Here is a 16,632-nt window from a genome sequence, read left to right as displayed (position 1 = left end):
ACTCTGCCTGCTGGGCCATAATGTAGTTGGGAAACCTGTCTGAATGCTGGCCCAGGGCCCAACCCATCTGGATGGTCCTCCATCCCAGACATGTTACCCCCACTCTGTGCCAGGAAAGGGGCCACCTGCCAAGGGGAGAGATGGGACCCCAGTGAAGCAGGGAGGCGAGGGCACACACAGCATGCTTAGAGAATGCCTGGTCACCAGACTCCAAGGCCACTCACAGTGACTTTGGGCAAATCTAGGAAAGGTCCCCCTTCCTCTGCCTCCTGCAGCCTCCTGGGACCCTCCAGGGTCCACATGCAGGTGGCCCTGGAGAGGCACAGAAAACAGGAGAACAAGGTTCTCAGTGAGGTGCCTGGGAAGCTGGGGCCCCTGCTGAGCAGGGCAAGATGGGGGCATCTGAGTCACCCGCCAGGTGCCAGAGCTCACTCTGCACTTGTCCAGTCCCCAGGGTGACCCCGGCCTGTCCTTGTAGGGAGTGGAAGCCAGAGTCCGAGCTGTCCTGGGGGACTGGGCAGGAGCTTAAGACAGGCGACCTGGGCAGGGAGGGCACAGATCATCGCATCAGGCACATCCAGGCATGGTGAGTGTGGACAGCAGGCCACTGGGGCAGGAGTGGGTGTGAGTATGCCTGCATTTGTACAGGGTGCACCTTTGCGATTGTGTGTACATGCGTTTTGCCTGAGTGTGATTTGTGGGAGTGTGTGTGTGTGCACACGAGTTGAGTTTGTTTCTGTGTGTGAGGGTGTTAGGTGGGGAAGATCTGTGCCCCATGGCTGCCTCAGGGACATCTGCGGTTGGAAGATGAGGGTCCTGGTCTTCACACTGGAAGGGTTCCTAGACCAGGCCCGCCCACTTGCTGGCCACCTGCATGGTCCATTTGCTCCTTGGACGTCCAGGCCCAGCTGGCTCCTGGCCAAGCTCAAGGCAAGCCCTGGGTGCATGCTGTCAGGACCTGGTCAGGGCTGCCCTGGCCCAGGCTTGGGGTCCCCCTGGAACCCCTAGTGCCATGGTCCACCCATCCTCTGTGTTGTCTTCCAAAACACCAGCCTGCAGGCCCCTCAGCCTTGGTGTTCTCACGTTAGGCCAGCAGGAAGACTAAGAAGAAGGAAGGGGGGGGCCTACGGGCCCAGAGGGCATCATCCAACGTCTTCTCCAACTTTGAGCAGACCCAGATCCAGGAGTTCAAGGAGGTGAGGCTTTGCTTTTGTCCCAGGACCACTCCACACAGTAACTCCTGCCCAAGGGGTCCCCTGTGAATCGTAATGCAGTTGACCGAAAGACCCTACGTGAGCCTCACTCTGGAGCCAGTGAGAGTAGATGCCTATCCTAACATGGTGCGACTGGCCTGCGTTTCAGGCATTCACACTAATGGATCAGAACCGAGATGGCTTTATCGACAAGGAAGACCTAAAGGACACCTACGCCTCACTGGGTAGGTGCCATGGGACAGAACTCCACCACAGCCCGCCTCGGGGTGTCCTTCAGTCCTGGAGAGACTTGCTCTGCACCTGGGCCTTACAGCCTGACCTGACACCCATTTCCCATGGGCTGCAAGGTGGCAGGCTGGGCCTCCCCTAGGGAAGAGATCCCTCTGGCTCGATCAGGGCATCCCAGGGTGGGGTGGGTGGCACAGCTGAAGCACGGGCACTCTGGATGGGAGGCTGGGACCAAAGCTCCAGGGAAGCACTAAGACCCCAGAGGGACACCACTACATGGAGAGGCTTGTCCTCCTTCCCCCAAGCCTAGCAAGGAAGCCCAGAAACAGACTTGGGAGAAGATGTGGAGGGCAGCTCGTGGTCCTCTGAAGAGCCAAAGGCTGGCCCTTTCTTCTTCAACTTCCCATCTGGGGGCACGTTCTCAGCCTGAGGCAATCCCAGGGGGGGAGAACGGGTAGGTTTCTTTCCTCTGGGCCCCCTTACACTCAGGTAAGCAGATCACAGGTCTTCCTGGGCTACATGCATGACCTCTTCCTCCTCCCCAGCTGCCCATCTCCCCAGGGATCAGGGTTTGGGTTCTGCTAACATGCAGACCTGGGCCCCCACACCTGGGCCATGTGAAACCCCCCGCCCCCACTGGCTCACCTCCCTCCTTCTGGCCTTCCCAGTTTGAATGATAGTGGTGGGAGACCAATGGGGACAGCGGATGCATCAACAGCAGGACAGCCGGGGGGTGTGACATTCCTGCCTGGTCTTGTGTTGGTGATAGGCAAAACCAACATCAAGGATGACGAGCTGGATGCCATGCTCAAGGAGGCCTCGGGGCCCATCAACTTCACCATGTTCCTGAATATGTTTGGGGCAAAGCTGACAGGTGAGAGCCAAGGGTCCAGGCTCCTCCCTGGCCAAAGGCAGCCCTCAGGCCAGTCTGCAAGACACTGTGTGTTTTGTTAGCTCCTAACGCTTAGAAATTCAGATATTTCACATAAAAATCCTAATTTTCAGATTTGTTGAAAAACCCTAGGACTTGACATGCTGGTACCCACATTCGTGGGTCACACATGTGACCAGCGGGCATGTGAGCTCATCCTTCCTCCTGTCTGCCTAGTGGTGATAACCTGTCTTTCACTCACTGAGCATTCTCTCCACCTTTGGGCCTAGGCGGGATTCTGGGGACCCCCAGGCCCCTCAGAGCGGGAGCTGCAGGGTCTCCGTAGTGCTCAAGTGCTGGAGGGACATACAGGCCAAGCCCTGGGATGGCCCAGAACAGGACTGGAGCCCTAAACAGTTGAAGGCCTTTTGTGGGCAGGTACGGATGCTGAGGAGACCATCTTAAATGCCTTCAAGATGCTGGATCCTGATGGCAAAGGCAGCATCAACAAGGACTAGTGAGTGTGGCTATGGGCACCTAGGCATCACCCCTGAGGGCTGCCAAGCCCACCTCCCCTCACCCCACCTCAGTCCCCAGGCCTTGGGCTGCCTATCCTCAAGATCCTGAGTCCCTAACTGATGGCAAAACCAGTCTTGCCCAGCCAGTGGCCTGGGAGGTCATCACCACTTGGACCATCACTGGGTCTTTAAGCCCTTTGGGGGGAGTGGGCCTATGTGGTATACCAGGCACTTGCCCCTAACCCCCCAGTCTCCTCCCTGCAGATGGAGCCCCCCCGCCCAGGGGTGGTGACCCCAGAGCGTGCGAGTCAGTAAAGACCCTGACAACCACTCTCTGGTGCCCAGGACTCACCCTTTAGTCAGGCTTCTGAGAGGCACCTGTGCTGTGAGTGGGTGGGATTGTAGGGTGACCAGACCCCCACCTTGGGGTATCCCATGGTGGAAGAGCCAACAGTGTGAATCGACCCAAGTCATGGGGCTCCCCTGGGGCCACCCCTCCAGTTCTTCCAGTGCCAATCCCTTTCTTCAGTGCAGCCTAATTTGGCTCCTCCCTCCTTTTCCTCAGCATCAAGCGGCTGTTGATGTCCCAGGCAGACAAGATGACCGCTGAAGAGGTTTGGCCCACTCTGCCCTCACCCCACTTCCTTACCCCATGTGCCTCTGGGAAGCTCAAGAATAGGGGGTTTAGCTAGGGGGACTCACCCTGGGCCCCCCTGAGGCTGCAGCATCAGGGTGGGCAGGATACCCCAACCCCACCCCTGGCTCTGCCATGTGCCCCCCCAACCTCCCTTTCCCCCACCCCCACAAGCAAAAACAACCCTGGACCCGGCTGGAGTTCAGTGTCTGTAATTCACCAGACCATTTTGTTCCTTCCCCTCCCCCCTGGGCCTGACTCCCCCAACCGGACCGGCTTGCAGGTGGACCAGATGTTCCAGTTTGCTACCATCGATGCTGCAGGCAACCTGGACTATAAGGCATTGAGCTATGTGCTCACCCACGGGGAGGAGAAGGAGGAGTGAGGGGCACGTTCCCCCATCCCCACCTGGGCTGCAGCCAGTTCAATAAACATGAACCCATAAACCTGCCTGCCAGTGTCTGAGGGGGAGAGAAGGTGTCCGCCTGGAGGTGGGAGGGTCTGCAGGTGCGGGACTTCTGCCTAGGGCTGGGAGAAGTGTCTGCCTTGTTGGGGAGAGTTTGGGGGAGGACCCATGGGGGGTAGAAGTGTGTGCTTGGAACTGGGAGAGGCTGGAGGGGAAGGGTCTCATAGGGGTGGGAGCATCTGCCTGGAGTGGGAGGTTCTGCCTGTAGGGCCCTCCCTCTGCTTCCCCCTCCCAGAGCAGCCTGACTCCACCTGCTGTCCTCGAACTCACTCCAGGAGTCAGTCACTCTGCAGTCGGCAGAGGTCGAGAAAAAGTATGGGTTGGGATTCCTCAAGGAAGCCGTTTCTCACAACTGTCCACTCCAGCCTCAGTCATGCCAGGGGCCCTCAGGACTCCCAATCCATGAGGCTTCCCCTCAGCCCTTGTTCCTCAAGCCAGGTCCATCCCACATACACTGCTCCTGCGCCAGCCACCCTGGGTCTGGCCTGGCCACTGGGGCACCAGCCTGCCCTGTGGCTGCACCAGCAGTTCTTGCTCTAGCCACAGGGTCTCCCCTAGGCCATCCTGCTGTGGGTGTGCCAAGGACTCCAAATCCCTCTGGCACCTGCTGGATGCTGTCACCCTGGAACAGAGCCCACCCCTCCTGGCCACCCCTTCATGTCCCCAGGACCACTTCTTGATGCACTGATGGCTCTTTTGGCTTCCAGAACTCTGCAGGGACCCCTGTGACCTCTCTGCAGGTCCCGGGGCCTCCAGCAGCTCAGGGCTCCCCCAAACAAGCAGGTAGGGCCAGGAGAATGGCGCTGGGAATGAGTGGCCCCTGCCTGAGCTTCCTACAGTCCATGCTGGAGGTGGTGGGGGCGTGCCCACGTGGAGCCTCAGGGCGTAGCTGCCGGGCGGGGCTCGTGATTCGCAGTTTCTGGGGACGTGTCCTCCTGGATGGAGTGGCTCACGTGGGCCTCAGCCTGTAGGCGCCGGTACGGAGTGTGGAAGAACACCACCAGGAAACAGCTGAAGAGGGCACACAGGCCAGCCATCAGCAGCATGGACACTGGGGAGACATAGCCCAGCTCTATTCTGAGGCTCGCTCAAGCAGCCAGAGTTCCCCATCCCTAACCCAGAGTACCCACAGATCTGGCAGAGCTCCAGCTGACCCCACTAGCCATGAGCAGAGAGGGACCTGGAAACATCTGTCCCCGCTCCCAACAGGCCCTGAGGGCATTCACAGACCCAAGTGTGGTGAGCTCCAAGGTCAGCAGTATGGGGTCTCCAGATGTGGCCACCTCACCCCCATCTCTCTCTGCCTCCCTGTCTCTTTCCCTGGTCTCATTTCAAAATGACTCACATGGGTTTCAGACATTGGGCTTTCATCAGGGTCTCAGGCCTACTCCCAGCACAGTGAGCCTTGGAGGGGAAAGGTCAGCCTCGTTGCCCTCCAACCCCCAGGACCCCTGCCCTGTGGGTGCCCAGTGCATGCAAAGGAGAGTGAAAGATGCCAAGAGAAAGGGGCCCATGGAGGGGAGGTTCCAGCACTGGGAGGGGGGTGAGGAAGGCCCAGGCACCGACCTTGTGCTCTGGGGTCTCTATGCAGGTGGGGGCACTCACCCGTCCAGTCCAATGGGCCCTGGTCATCCTGGCAGGTGGAGACGGACGGCTCCGCACGACGCACGGTCAGGGCAGTCAGCAGGACCATGATGAGCACACCCTCGGCCTGCCTGGACAGACACAAGGCCTTCAGCCCTGCCCTGGGCACTGCTCAGTACTCACAGTGCCACTGGGCTTTCTGAGGCCAGTGTCCTGTTCTGCTCAGCGTGGGGCACGGCAGCTAGCCCAGGACTGCACAGCTCAGAACACGGTGACCTTCGCCTGAGCAGGCTGGTTACCCACTGTGTAGCCAGGGCTGGGGTGAGGGCGAGGACTCTGGGGTCCCCAGGGAAGCGGTGGAGAGACAGACACTCACCCCAGCACGATGACCAGGCCTGCGGCTGCACCCTCACCTACAGGGAAGGAGCACTCGACCACCAGCTCCATGGCGATGGGCGCCACTGAGAAGCCAAACAGCCCCAGCAGTGAGCAGATGGCGGCCAGTGCCAAGGTCTGTCCCTGCAGCTGAGACACCTAGGGGGATGGTAAGCCACATGGAGAGATGGGGCACCAGTCAGAGTGTGCAGCATGGACACCCAGCCCCAGCCCGGCCCTGCACCAGCACCCCCTCTCAACTGAGCAGGGAGCAGGGATGGGCCAGTGGCCAGGGTCGGGGACCACCCCAGTGGGCAGTGTCTAAGCCTGAGAAGGTCTGAATTTCTGCTTTGACCCATCTGTCAGTGGCCCTGTCCCAGAGCATCCCACTTACACCCCTGTAGGGTGGTCTTGGTTCAAAGGGACTCTCACCAGCGCAAAGGCCACGCAGACTATGGAGGTCAGACAGAAGCCAATCTTGACAGCTTCAGTGAACTGTTTGGTCCGGTCCACATACAGGCTGAGAATCAGTGCCCCCAGGACTCCAAACACAATGAAGAGAGCCCCACAAAGGCCTGCAAATTCCTGGAGGAGAGGAGGTCAGGGGTGCCCCATCATTGGGTCACGGTGATACCAGGGCCCCAGGAGAAGGACCCCATCCTTAGGGTGTATGCCATAGCCGAGAAGCCCGCGGCAGGGTGACATGGAAAGCTCAGCTGCATGGTTAGCCATGAGTGAGTGATGGCACATCCCCCCCAGGTGCCTCTTTCCTGTGGCACCCCACGCCAGGAACCCAACAGTTGCTAAAGGAAAAGGCACTGAGGGGTGCCCGTGTGCTGCTCATGAGTTTGGAACATACCAGGCCTGAATCCCACACCCAGGGCTGATGCCAGGCAGCAGAGGGCAAGGCCAGAGATGCTATGAGCAGAGCAAGGCCCTCCCAATCTCCAAATATCAGAAGACGACCCTTCCCTGGAGACCCGCAGGGTTGGGGCCAACGTGGGTGGGGCAGTGGGAAAGATAGTGAAAAGAGCCACACAAAATCCCAGCACATCTCTGGGCACTGCCACCACCCCTCCCCAAGGCCACGACCCCAAGATCAGACTGCCTCTGGCACCCAACACAACATTTCACACACAACCTCTCAATACCACCCATAAGAGGAGGTTACCCTGTTCAGGCATGGAAACCCAGTGTTTGGGGCAGTCTTCAGGGTACTAGCAATGGCCCCCAAGCCCCATCCTTGCACAGGAGAGGGGGCTGGGTGGGGCCAGCACTCACGTTGGAGTAGCCCTTCACACAAAGGACCTGCTCCAGGAGAACCGAGAAGCTGGAGAAGATGCCGACGCCGCCTCCGAAACACACGGCCAGGATGATATAGGCTCTGTTCTGCAAGAGCTGGAGGGGAAGGCGCCGCTCAGCCCGGGAGCGAGTGGGATACTGGGGATACCCCAGCAGGGCCTGTCCTAACCCCCTTCCCTCCTCAGCCTTCTCCCCACACCAGGTCACCCCAGCCCTGGATCCCACAGCACTAACCAGCTTCAACCCATCCAGGAACTTCTCTGAGGTGGAATGGGCAGCCCCTGCAGAGGGTGGGCTGGGAGGCACACTCTCCCAGAGGCAGGCAGTGGCCAGGAGACAGGCGAGGCCGGCAGGGATGATATAGATGCCCAGCTGCGGAGAGGGCATACGTGAGTGTGTGCACGTGTGTGTGTGCACTCACACATGCACATCAGGGCTTCACACCCACTGTTCTGGGCCTCCGTTGCCAGCCATCCCTAGGCAGACAAAGGCAAGCCCCAGGGCCTGCTTTGCCCTGCTTCCTCTAGAACCCAGGCTTTCAAAATATCCCCCACAGATGACTCCCACAGTGACACCCTTAGCCCAACCCTCTCCCTGGGCCCCAGACTCACCCATCCAACTGCTGACTGACCCTTTCTGCCTGTCTTTGTGAATGACCCCAACACATGCCGAGCTGCACTCCCCAAACCTGGCCTGAGCCTGCTCCCACTTCCCAACCCAACCAAAATCCTAGCTCCCTACCTGCACAGTGCAGCCACATCTTTGGCTCCCTGAATCTCTGGACCAGCTCAGCTCTTCCCTTAGACACTCCCAGAGCTTCCATCACTCAATGCCAACCACCTGCCACCTGCACTGACCCTTCCTTCCACCCTTCCCTTGCTCAGCAGACACACTGGCCTCTGGCTGCAGCCCCTACCCCTCAACCTCACATCCACCTCAGGCATGTGGAAAAATCCTGTGGGCACCAAGTGTACTTGCTAATGTGGTCACAGGGAGGGGCAGGGGCACACTCAAACACACATGTATGCATATGCAAGCCCACCACGCAAACACATGCACCACATACATGCACACATACCTATGCACATGTGAGCCCACCATGTACACATATGCACCCCACACACGCACATACACCTATGCACGTGTAAGCCCACCGTGCATACACATGCACCACACACACGTGCCCACACACCTATGCATATGTAAGCTCACCATGCACACACATGCACCATACACAGGCACGCACACCTATGCACATGCGAGCCCACCATGCACACACATGCACTACATACCCACACACACCTATGCACATGCAAGCCCACCATGCACACACATACACCACACACAGGCACACACACCTATGCACATGTGAGCCCACCGTACACACACATGCACCACACACACCCACACACACCTATGTACATGTAAGCCCACCATGCACACACATGCACCACACACATGCACCACACACTTGCACATGTGTATGTATATACGAGCTCACCATGCAAACATGTGCACCATACACATACACACATGTATGTATATATTAGCCCGTCATGCATACACATGCACCACACACGTATGCACATGTGAGCCCACCATGCACACATGCACCACACACAAATGCACACACATGTGTGCATGTACCTCATGAGCTCCCTCACCATCATAGGGATATCCTTCTCCTTCTTCACCAGGGCAGGTGACAGCAGGTTGGCCACCAGGATGCCCAAGGGGTTTGCTGGATAGACAGACGGAGACACATGTCTGCTCAGCCATGGCCAGGCCTGGTCTCCAGCCCACAGCCAGGGCCCTTTGCCCTCCAAGAGCTGGGAGTGCAGAGGTGCCACAACGCCCAGAAGACCATCAGCCTCACCCCTGTCACTCACACATGGTGCCGATCATGTTGGCTGTGGCTCGCTGGTGTTCCGGGAACCACAAGGCAGCCAGCTTGGCTGGAGAGAAGATGACCAGGGTCTGTGCCAGAGCACAGAGGCTCTGCCCAGCCATTAGGAAGGCAAATGGGTCCTGGATCTCGATGAACAGGAAGGGCAGAGTTCTGAACACACTCCCAGCAAAGTTCAGCCACGCGCACACGACGGTCTGCAGGGACAAGGACAGGGACAGAGCACTGCCTGGCCAGCCCAGACACCCCACCAGCACCCTGATCACTGCCCTGCCACCCAAATGACTCTGCCTGGAGACCCCCCGGGGAGGAAGCAATGGCTCTTGAGCCCTTCCTTACTCAAGGACCCTGCCCCATCTAAGAGACAGCCCTGGCTTGGTTTCCAACTCACTGCCCAGCGGAGCCCAACAGAGTCCAGAACCCAGATGGCCACCACGCCGGATGGGATGGACGCCACAAGGTAGATTAGCGAAAGCCAGTTGATCTGCTTGGTGGAGAGGAAGAAGTGGTGGGCAATCGTGTCGGCCACGGGAGCGAAGCTGAGCCACAGCTGTGGATACACACTGGTGTCAGTCCTGGGGCCGGGCACCACAGAAACCACAGCCACCCGCTGTCCCAGGCTTGGCCAGCCAGCCTGAGGCACAGAATGTCCAGCAGTCCCATAAGGGCCAGGCTCTTCACCTAGTCACCTCTGAGGGAGTGTACCAGGTGGCAGGGGTGCGGGGGTCAGATAGACAGTGTGCCTGGAATGTGGAGCAGATCATCCCGCAGACATGGTCTTGGTGGGTAGACAGAGGCCGAAGACCGGAGCAGAGCCTAAAGGACCCGGAGTCCTGCCAAGACTGACCCTCTAAGGAGAAGGCCCAGAGGGATGTCAGTGACAGGCAGAGGACTGCAGGGGGAAGGGAAGCTCTATGTGGTGAGTGGGCATGAAGGCCAAGTGCTGGATGGCATTGGGGCCCGGGAGGCTAGAAAAGGAGATCCTGATGAGGGGAGCCAGTGGCCCAGCCACCTCAGTCACACAGATGTGTAGATTGCCCAAATGGCTGGGCAGAGCAGCACATTTTGGGGGAAGGGGGACACTCAGTGTCTGTGGTGAACATCCAGGTAGATAAGGGTAGGAAGCAGGGTGGGCTTGGAGCCGTTGAAGGGATAGTGGAAGGGATGTTTCCATGGCAGGGAAGGAGGAAAGAAAGAGGCCCAAAAGGTATCTCCAGGTTGTCTAGAAACTCGGAGTCCCAGGTGGAAACCCCTGGATTGTGTGTTGGCCCTGCCCAAGGCCAGCCCACCTTCCTACAGGAGACCCAAGTGTTTGGGAGGTAGACCCTCCATGACAGTGTAACAGGTGACATTTCCCACCCTCAGGTGCTGTCAAACACTGGGACTTTTAACCCCACAGATCTTCTGCAAACAGTACATTCAATTAGGTCAGTGGGGAAGACTTCCTGGTGGAGGTGAGACACTGTCTCCTCCCTGAAGGATGATGGGTGAGAAGAGGGGCTCTCCAAGGCTTATAAGGAGAGAGATGCGAAGCAGGTCAGGGAGGGACCAAAGACAAGGGTACCACAAATCAAAGTCCACCATCACTGCAACTCTGCGAGACACAGGAATGCAGGAGCTGGCCCCAGGACCACACCCTCCGTGGTGAGACTTGCTGACCCAAGCAGATACTGACTGCAGGCCTCACATGACAAAGAACTTGAGCAAGAGCTGCCTTTTCTTCCTTTTTCTTTTTTAGGGACAAAGCAGAGGACAGCTCTTCCAGGTGCAGAAGGAGACCCCATGCAGGTCCCGCTGCTTCCTGCCCAGCCTGATCCAGCAGAGAGGGCTCGGTATCCGTTCTCTAACCCTGCCCTGCCGAGCCAAGCCCGTTCCTTGTTCCTCCCCAAGTCTGTGGCCAGCAGAGCAGAGACAGGTCTGAACTGTGCCAGGTAACATGAGGACAACAGTATGTCCCCAGCACACAAGAATTCCCTTCAACCTTCTCCAGCCCTGCCAGGTAACCCCTCACCTCCCTTTGAGCGCGCTGATAGTTGCTCCACATGCTGGTTCCTGCCCAGACTACTGGGCAGTCTCCTCGCTCCCCTTTGGGGTCTCACTCCAGGCACTGTTCCACCTGCCTCTGACACTGCCCTCTCAGAACGTGGGACCTGCGGCCACCCAGCTGCAGACCAAGTACACGAGTAGACTTGGCTGGCATGAGCCTGATGGTCAATGCTCACTGTGGTGACCACAGCAGGGATCACCGTTCCTGGTGAAAGTCCCGTTTGCTCCATAGTAACTCGTGGACCAAAGGGGAGTAAGCAGGATGCTGTCTCAGTGTCCAAGGAAGTTCTAGAAGCCACTCACCACACCCATGCACTCTCAGACTCATCAAAGCCATTTTAGGGGCTGAAGGAGACCCCTGCTCTGTGTCCTTAGACCACTGCACCAAAAGCCAATTATGGCCTTCTAGTCAGCTACACAGGGACCTGGTGAGAAGCCACAGAAAAAAAAAGAGGTTTCCAGAGTCATAGGAGACTTCAGGCCAGGCCATGGATGCCACCTGTCCCAGCACAGAGCCGGCTCTCCATACCCAGGCCAGTAAGGAAAGGAAGGAAAAGACCCTGATCAAGGGATAACATCCAGGAGTACTTGCTGCTCAAGAACCTCCAAGGCAGCATCTACCCAGAATGTCCACACCTGCCTGCCCATCCCTGCTCATGAGTCTGCACTTCCCAATCGTCCCTCGGCCACTCACAGCCTCCCGCAGCTGTGGAGCCTGCTGTCAAGGTAGCTGTTCATTACATGATTACCTGGTGGCCAAATGTGCCTGACAAGTCCCTGGGTTCTGTGATAAGCTGAGTGGTCGTAGACGGGTTCCTTCAGGCACACACAGAAGGCATAGCAGGCAGCACCAGGGAAGTGAAAGAGTGGCCCCGCGGAGCATGGTGTGGGACAGCACTGCAGTCTGACCCCATGAGCAGGTGGCCATGTGAGGGTCAGGTGTGGGAAGGCTGGCTCCAAACCCCCTGTCCACTCAAGTGCAGATGGGTATCTGTCCAAGGGGCAAGGGGCTAGGGCAGCAAAAAGCTCACCCCACTGAGCCCACTGTTTGCGATGGGCTGGAGAAAGAGGGGCCCAAGGCCCTGGGCAGTACAACCTGAGGGCTCGGAGTGAGTTGGGGACAAGCAGGTTGGGGAGCTGGTCCCCAATAACTGGCAGATCCTGTTCTCAGTGGCTGATCAACTGGTCTCAGGGGCTGAGTGGCTGCCAGCAGTGGGAACCATTTTAGAACAGGTAACCCGTCACTGGAGACCCCAGCTGGGGAGCTACAGAGAGACTGGGCATACAGATAAGGAAGCCCCACATGCTGAGTCAGAAATGCAGTGAGGACCTCCACAGCACAGGTGAGCAAAGGCAAGGCAGCTGGGCCCTGCCCTGCCTTGTGGGAGTGGGTGGGGTGGGGAGTCTGGAGAGGGAGGGCAGGAGCCGGATCTGAGGCCTGCTGCCAGGTGTTGGGTCTTCCAGGAGGGTGGGGTAACTGGAAGACTCCTTTTCGGCTATGCCAGTGACTCCCCTGTCCTCCGACGCAGGAGAGGGAGTGTTTCAAAACACTATGGGTCACAGGAAAGAGGCTCTGCCACCACGAGGACAGACGCTAACCCCTTTTCTCCCTATGCAGCCAGGAGAAGGGGCCCTGCGCCTCCGCGCCTGCTGGGGTCTCCGGCTCCTGCACTCCCAGCGGTCCCGCCGCCCAGTCCTAGCAGACCGAGCACCCTGGGCGCACTGGGACACCGGCAGGTGGGAGGAGCGCGATGACTCGGACCGGGGTCCCCGCTCGGCCCGCCTCCGCGCCCGCGCCGGGAGGCCGCCCCAAACCCCTGTACCGTGGCGTTGGAGAAGTTCAGCAGGCTGAGCACCAGCAGGAAGACCCAGCGGCGCGCGTAGGCGCGATAGCCCAGCAGCGCGCCCAGGGCCGAGGTCGCGTCGGCGCCCGGTCGGTCCTCCGGTCGGTCCTCTTCCTCTCCCGCCATCGCCGGCCGCTCCTTTGGCCGGACTGAGCAACTCGGCGCCTGGGCGAGGACCGCCCTGAGAGGTGGTGCCAGGCGCGCGGGGCGGGCCGCGCGGGGTCAGTCCCAGCCCCTAGGGCAGGACGAGGTTGGACCCTCCTCCATTAGCCAGCCAGGAAGGAAATCCCTGCCCCAGAAACAGGCACAAAGTCTCCTGGCAGGGGCCAAACAGGTCACGACCTCTGTGGTCGTTGAGGTGGACGAGCGCACGTGGGTGGGTACCATTCAGTGTCAAAAACTGCCAGTACAGGGGCCCCCGTGTGGCTCAGAGGGTTAAGCCTCTGCCTTCAGCTCAGGTCATGATCTCAGGGTCTTGGGATGAGCCCCGAATCGGGCTCTCTGCTCAGCAGGGAACCTGCTTCCTCCTCTCTCTCTGCCTGCATCTCTGCCTACTCGGGATCTCTGTCTGTCAAATAAATAAATAAAATCTTAAAAAAAAAATTGCCAGTACAGACCCTAAAAGAAGAATTGCTAACAGGAGAGAATCATCAGTTACATGCCAGAAGAGGAAAAGATGTGCATTGCATCTCCTACAAGAAATTAACCACCCCTGCAGCTCAGCCCATGAGAAACTGCCATCATGGTAGGCTCTTGCCTTTCTCCAGTGGACTTTCATTCCCAACAACCCCTCCCAACTTCCTCCTCCTTCTCTCTCTCTTTTTAAAGATTTTATTTATTTGACAGAGAGAGACATAGCGAGAGAGGGAACACAAGCAGGGGGAGTAGAAGAGGGAGAAGCCGGGTTCCCATGGAAGCAGGGAGCCCAATGTGGGGCTTGAACCCAGGACCCCAGGATCATGACTTGAGCTGAAGGCAGACGCTTAACAGCTGAGCCACCCAGGTGCCCTCCTCCTTCTCTTTCAAAAAACATTTCCTTTCCTTTGTGTGTTGGACTAGCCTGTGATTTTGGCTGTACCTTTCTTGTCCTGCGTTGCAATTCTTTGCTATTCCTGAGTAAACTTTTTTCTTTTTCTGGTAAAATAACTGACCTTTATTTTTAAGGTCAACAGGTATAAACTTAGCAAACTCTACACAGGACTTGTATGCTAAAAATTATACAACATATCGAAAGAAATCAATGAAGACCTTAAAAAAAGGGAGAGATTTACCATGTTCATGGATTGGAAGATTCAACACAGTAAAAATGTCAGTTCTCCCCAGATTGATCTACAGATCTAATACAGCTCCTATCAAAAGGGTTTTGTAAACATAGACTGGGAAAAAATATTTCCAAGTCACATATCCAACAAAGGACTGGTATATAGGATATATAAAAAGTCCTCAAAACCCAACTGTAAAAAAAAAAAAGAAAAACAAAACAAAAGTCCAATTAGCAAAAGACAGGAAGAGACATCTCACTGAAAAGAATATACAAATGAAAAAAAAAAAAAAAAGAATATACAAATGACAAGTGATGATGAATGACTAACATCACTAGCTATTAGGAAAATACACATTAAAACCACAGTGAGGTACCACTACATACCTTTCAGAATGGCAGAAAGAAAAATCAATGACATCATGCTGGTGAAGTTATGGGTAACTCAGTTACCTATCCACTGCTGTTAAGAATTTAAATGGTACAGCCACTGCAGACAACAGGTCAACAGTTTCTTATAAAACTAACATGCAATTATCATACAACTCAACAGTTGCACTCTGAGGCATTTATCCCAGAAAACTAAAAACTTATTTTCAACAAAAATCCATACCCAAATGTTTACAGCAGCTTTATTTGTGACACTCCAAAACTGAAAACAACTCACTTGCTTTTTAGTGAGCACATGATTAAGCCAACCATACTGCATCCACAGCATGGACTGGGACTCAGGGAGAATGCCCTGTTCATACACAAAGAGGTCTGCAGAATCTCAGGGTAATTATGCTGAGTGGGGAAAAAAATCCAAGTTCAGAAAGTTACATACTATATAATCTATCAACCTCAAAGGGAAACTGCCAGTTATTTTACCAGCAAAAAATGGGTTTATTTGGGAATAGCAGAGAATCACAGTCCAGGGCAAGCAACCTACAACAAAACCAAAGGCTAGTCTGGGAAAAGAAAGAGGAAAGAGGAAGTTGGGAGGAAAACAGAAAGTCCATTGGGGTAAAACTGGGAGGTGGAAGTGTACTGGCTTCTCATTGGCTAGGCTGTTGCTGGGGGAGGTGGAAGCTTGCCTCCCGCTGGGATAAAGTAGTAGCTACAGTGGTACTGGTTTACTTTCAAAGTCCCTCTCTTTTTGCTGTGTCTTCACCTGTAGAGACTCCCTATTCCATTTTAGTGAGGGTCCCCTTTATTAATATGCACAGATTCCACTTGTTGACACTTTTGAAAAGATAAAATTTTAGAAGTGGAGAGCAGATCAGTGGTTTGAATAGGGAGCGGGAGGGAGATGGGGTCCTCCTGGTGATCGAAATACTGTCTTGACTGTGGCAGTGGGAAGGAGTCTAGGAGTCTACATGTGACACAGCCTTGTGACGTCCGTGTAAGCGAAACTGGAGAAATCTAAGATGGCCATTCATCCGTGTTGGTGTCATGGCTGTGATATCATGCGGTTGTGTTTTGAAGATGTTACCTTTGGGGGAAACTGGGCAAAGTGTACAAGGAATCTCTGTTTTACATCTTACAACTGCTTTTGAATCTATAATTATCTCAAAATAAGTTTGATTTTAAAAACTCACATAACATGGAAAGTACACTCATTTGGAAACAACTTTCTCCACTCTCACACTTTATTTAAAAATTTGGGCGAGTATCTTCAGCATAAGCATTTAAGCTGTTCAAGTTTTGAATCGAGGTAAAACACCATCCATGAAGGACCATTCCGCACCCAGAATCCATCGGCACACCGCTGGGACCACCATATCTTGAAGAAACCCTTCAGTGATCTCCACCCAGGGTCTTCCTTTAAAAATGATCTTTAAAGGTTTGTTTAAAAAAAATTTTTTTTAAATAAAGGTTTGTTTAAAATAACATCTGACACACAATTATGACTAAATCTTTGTTCCAATTTTTTATCTCCTTTTTTCTTTTTCTTTTTTAAAAAAATTTTTTTATATCTCCTTTTTTCTTAAGCAAGTACAGACTCCCATTAGCATCCCAAAGTAGCATTAATCAAGGCTTTTTCAGGTCACTGTGTCTTCCCCAAACAATATTTTGTTCAAAATTAAGCAACTGAAAGCAGTCCCTTTGCCAAGAATGGAGCCCAGGAACACCTTCTTCGCTGAGGATATTGGGGAAGAAATCTCACCTCAGATGATGAGATGCTCACAGTCCATCCTGCTTGTTTGGTTTTTACTCGGCTTTTATCTGCTCCTCTCAAGAGTATGTCAGCTGTTTGAGGGCAGGAGCCAGTCTGTCCATTCCTGAATCCCTGGAACAGGCTGGGGCCAGCACACACCAGTGGAAGAAGAGACAAGTGTGTGGGATGGGTGACCTCTCTGCCTTGCCCCTGTCCTGTCCAGCAGGTTCTCCACAGGGCGGC

The 16,632-nt window shown here is 55.5% G+C and overlaps 2 protein-coding genes across 2 annotated transcripts; one reads left to right on the top strand and one right to left on the bottom strand.

The window, feature by feature from the left end:
• Window positions 1–1,359: 1,359 nt before the first annotated feature.
• Window positions 1,360–3,852, top strand: LOC111149028 (myosin light chain 5). Its single transcript, XM_022505915.1, has 5 exons — window positions 1,360–1,438; window positions 2,212–2,316; window positions 2,752–2,830; window positions 3,397–3,445; window positions 3,749–3,852. The coding sequence occupies exons 1-5, from the start codon at window positions 1,375–1,377 to the stop codon at window positions 3,848–3,850; spliced, it is 399 nt and encodes a 132-aa protein (XP_022361623.1). The 5' UTR covers window positions 1,360–1,374; the 3' UTR covers window positions 3,851–3,852.
• LOC111149027 (major facilitator superfamily domain-containing protein 7-like) lies at window positions 3,668–13,114 on the bottom strand. Its single transcript, XM_022505914.1, has 10 exons — window positions 12,968–13,114; window positions 9,490–9,648; window positions 9,082–9,295; window positions 8,857–8,933; window positions 7,427–7,564; window positions 7,172–7,288; window positions 6,323–6,475; window positions 5,892–6,049; window positions 5,537–5,646; window positions 3,668–4,982 (listed from the first exon to the last, which is right to left on the bottom strand). The coding sequence occupies exons 1-10, from the start codon at window positions 13,112–13,114 to the stop codon at window positions 4,810–4,812; spliced, it is 1,446 nt and encodes a 481-aa protein (XP_022361622.1). The 3' UTR covers window positions 3,668–4,809.
• Window positions 13,115–16,632: the final 3,518 nt, after the last annotated feature.

Source organism: Enhydra lutris, unplaced genomic scaffold (genome assembly GCF_002288905.1).
Source record: "Enhydra lutris kenyoni isolate GAN:26980312 unplaced genomic scaffold, ASM228890v2 scaffoldscaffold21, whole genome shotgun sequence".
Taxonomy (NCBI): Eukaryota; Metazoa; Chordata; class Mammalia; order Carnivora; family Mustelidae; genus Enhydra; species Enhydra lutris.
This window is presented reverse-complemented; position numbering and strand designations above follow the sequence as displayed.

What these genes read in the sequence shown, in the direction of transcription:
- LOC111149027 (XM_022505914.1), bottom strand. Translation starts at nt 13,114, where the DNA reads ATGGCGGGAGAGGAAGAGGACCGACCGGAGGACCGACCGGGCGCCGAC. An exon ending in GTGTGAAGGGCTACTCCAAC is followed by an intron (nt 6,476 to 7,171) that starts GTGAGTGCTGGC and finishes CCTCTCCTCCAG; the next exon opens with GAATTTGCAGGCCTTTGTGG. An exon ending in TCTGCGTGGCCTTTGCGCTG is followed by an intron (nt 6,050 to 6,322) that starts GTGAGAGTCCCT and finishes CCATCCCCCTAG; the next exon opens with GTGTCTCAGCTGCAGGGACA.
- LOC111149028 (XM_022505915.1), top strand. Translation starts at nt 1,375, where the DNA reads ATGGATCAGAACCGAGATGGCTTTATCGACAAGGAAGACCTAAAGGAC. An exon ending in GGACACCTACGCCTCACTGG is followed by an intron (nt 1,439 to 2,211) that starts GTAGGTGCCATG and finishes TGTTGGTGATAG; the next exon opens with GCAAAACCAACATCAAGGAT. An exon ending in GTTTGGGGCAAAGCTGACAG is followed by an intron (nt 2,317 to 2,751) that starts GTGAGAGCCAAG and finishes TTTTGTGGGCAG; the next exon opens with GTACGGATGCTGAGGAGACC.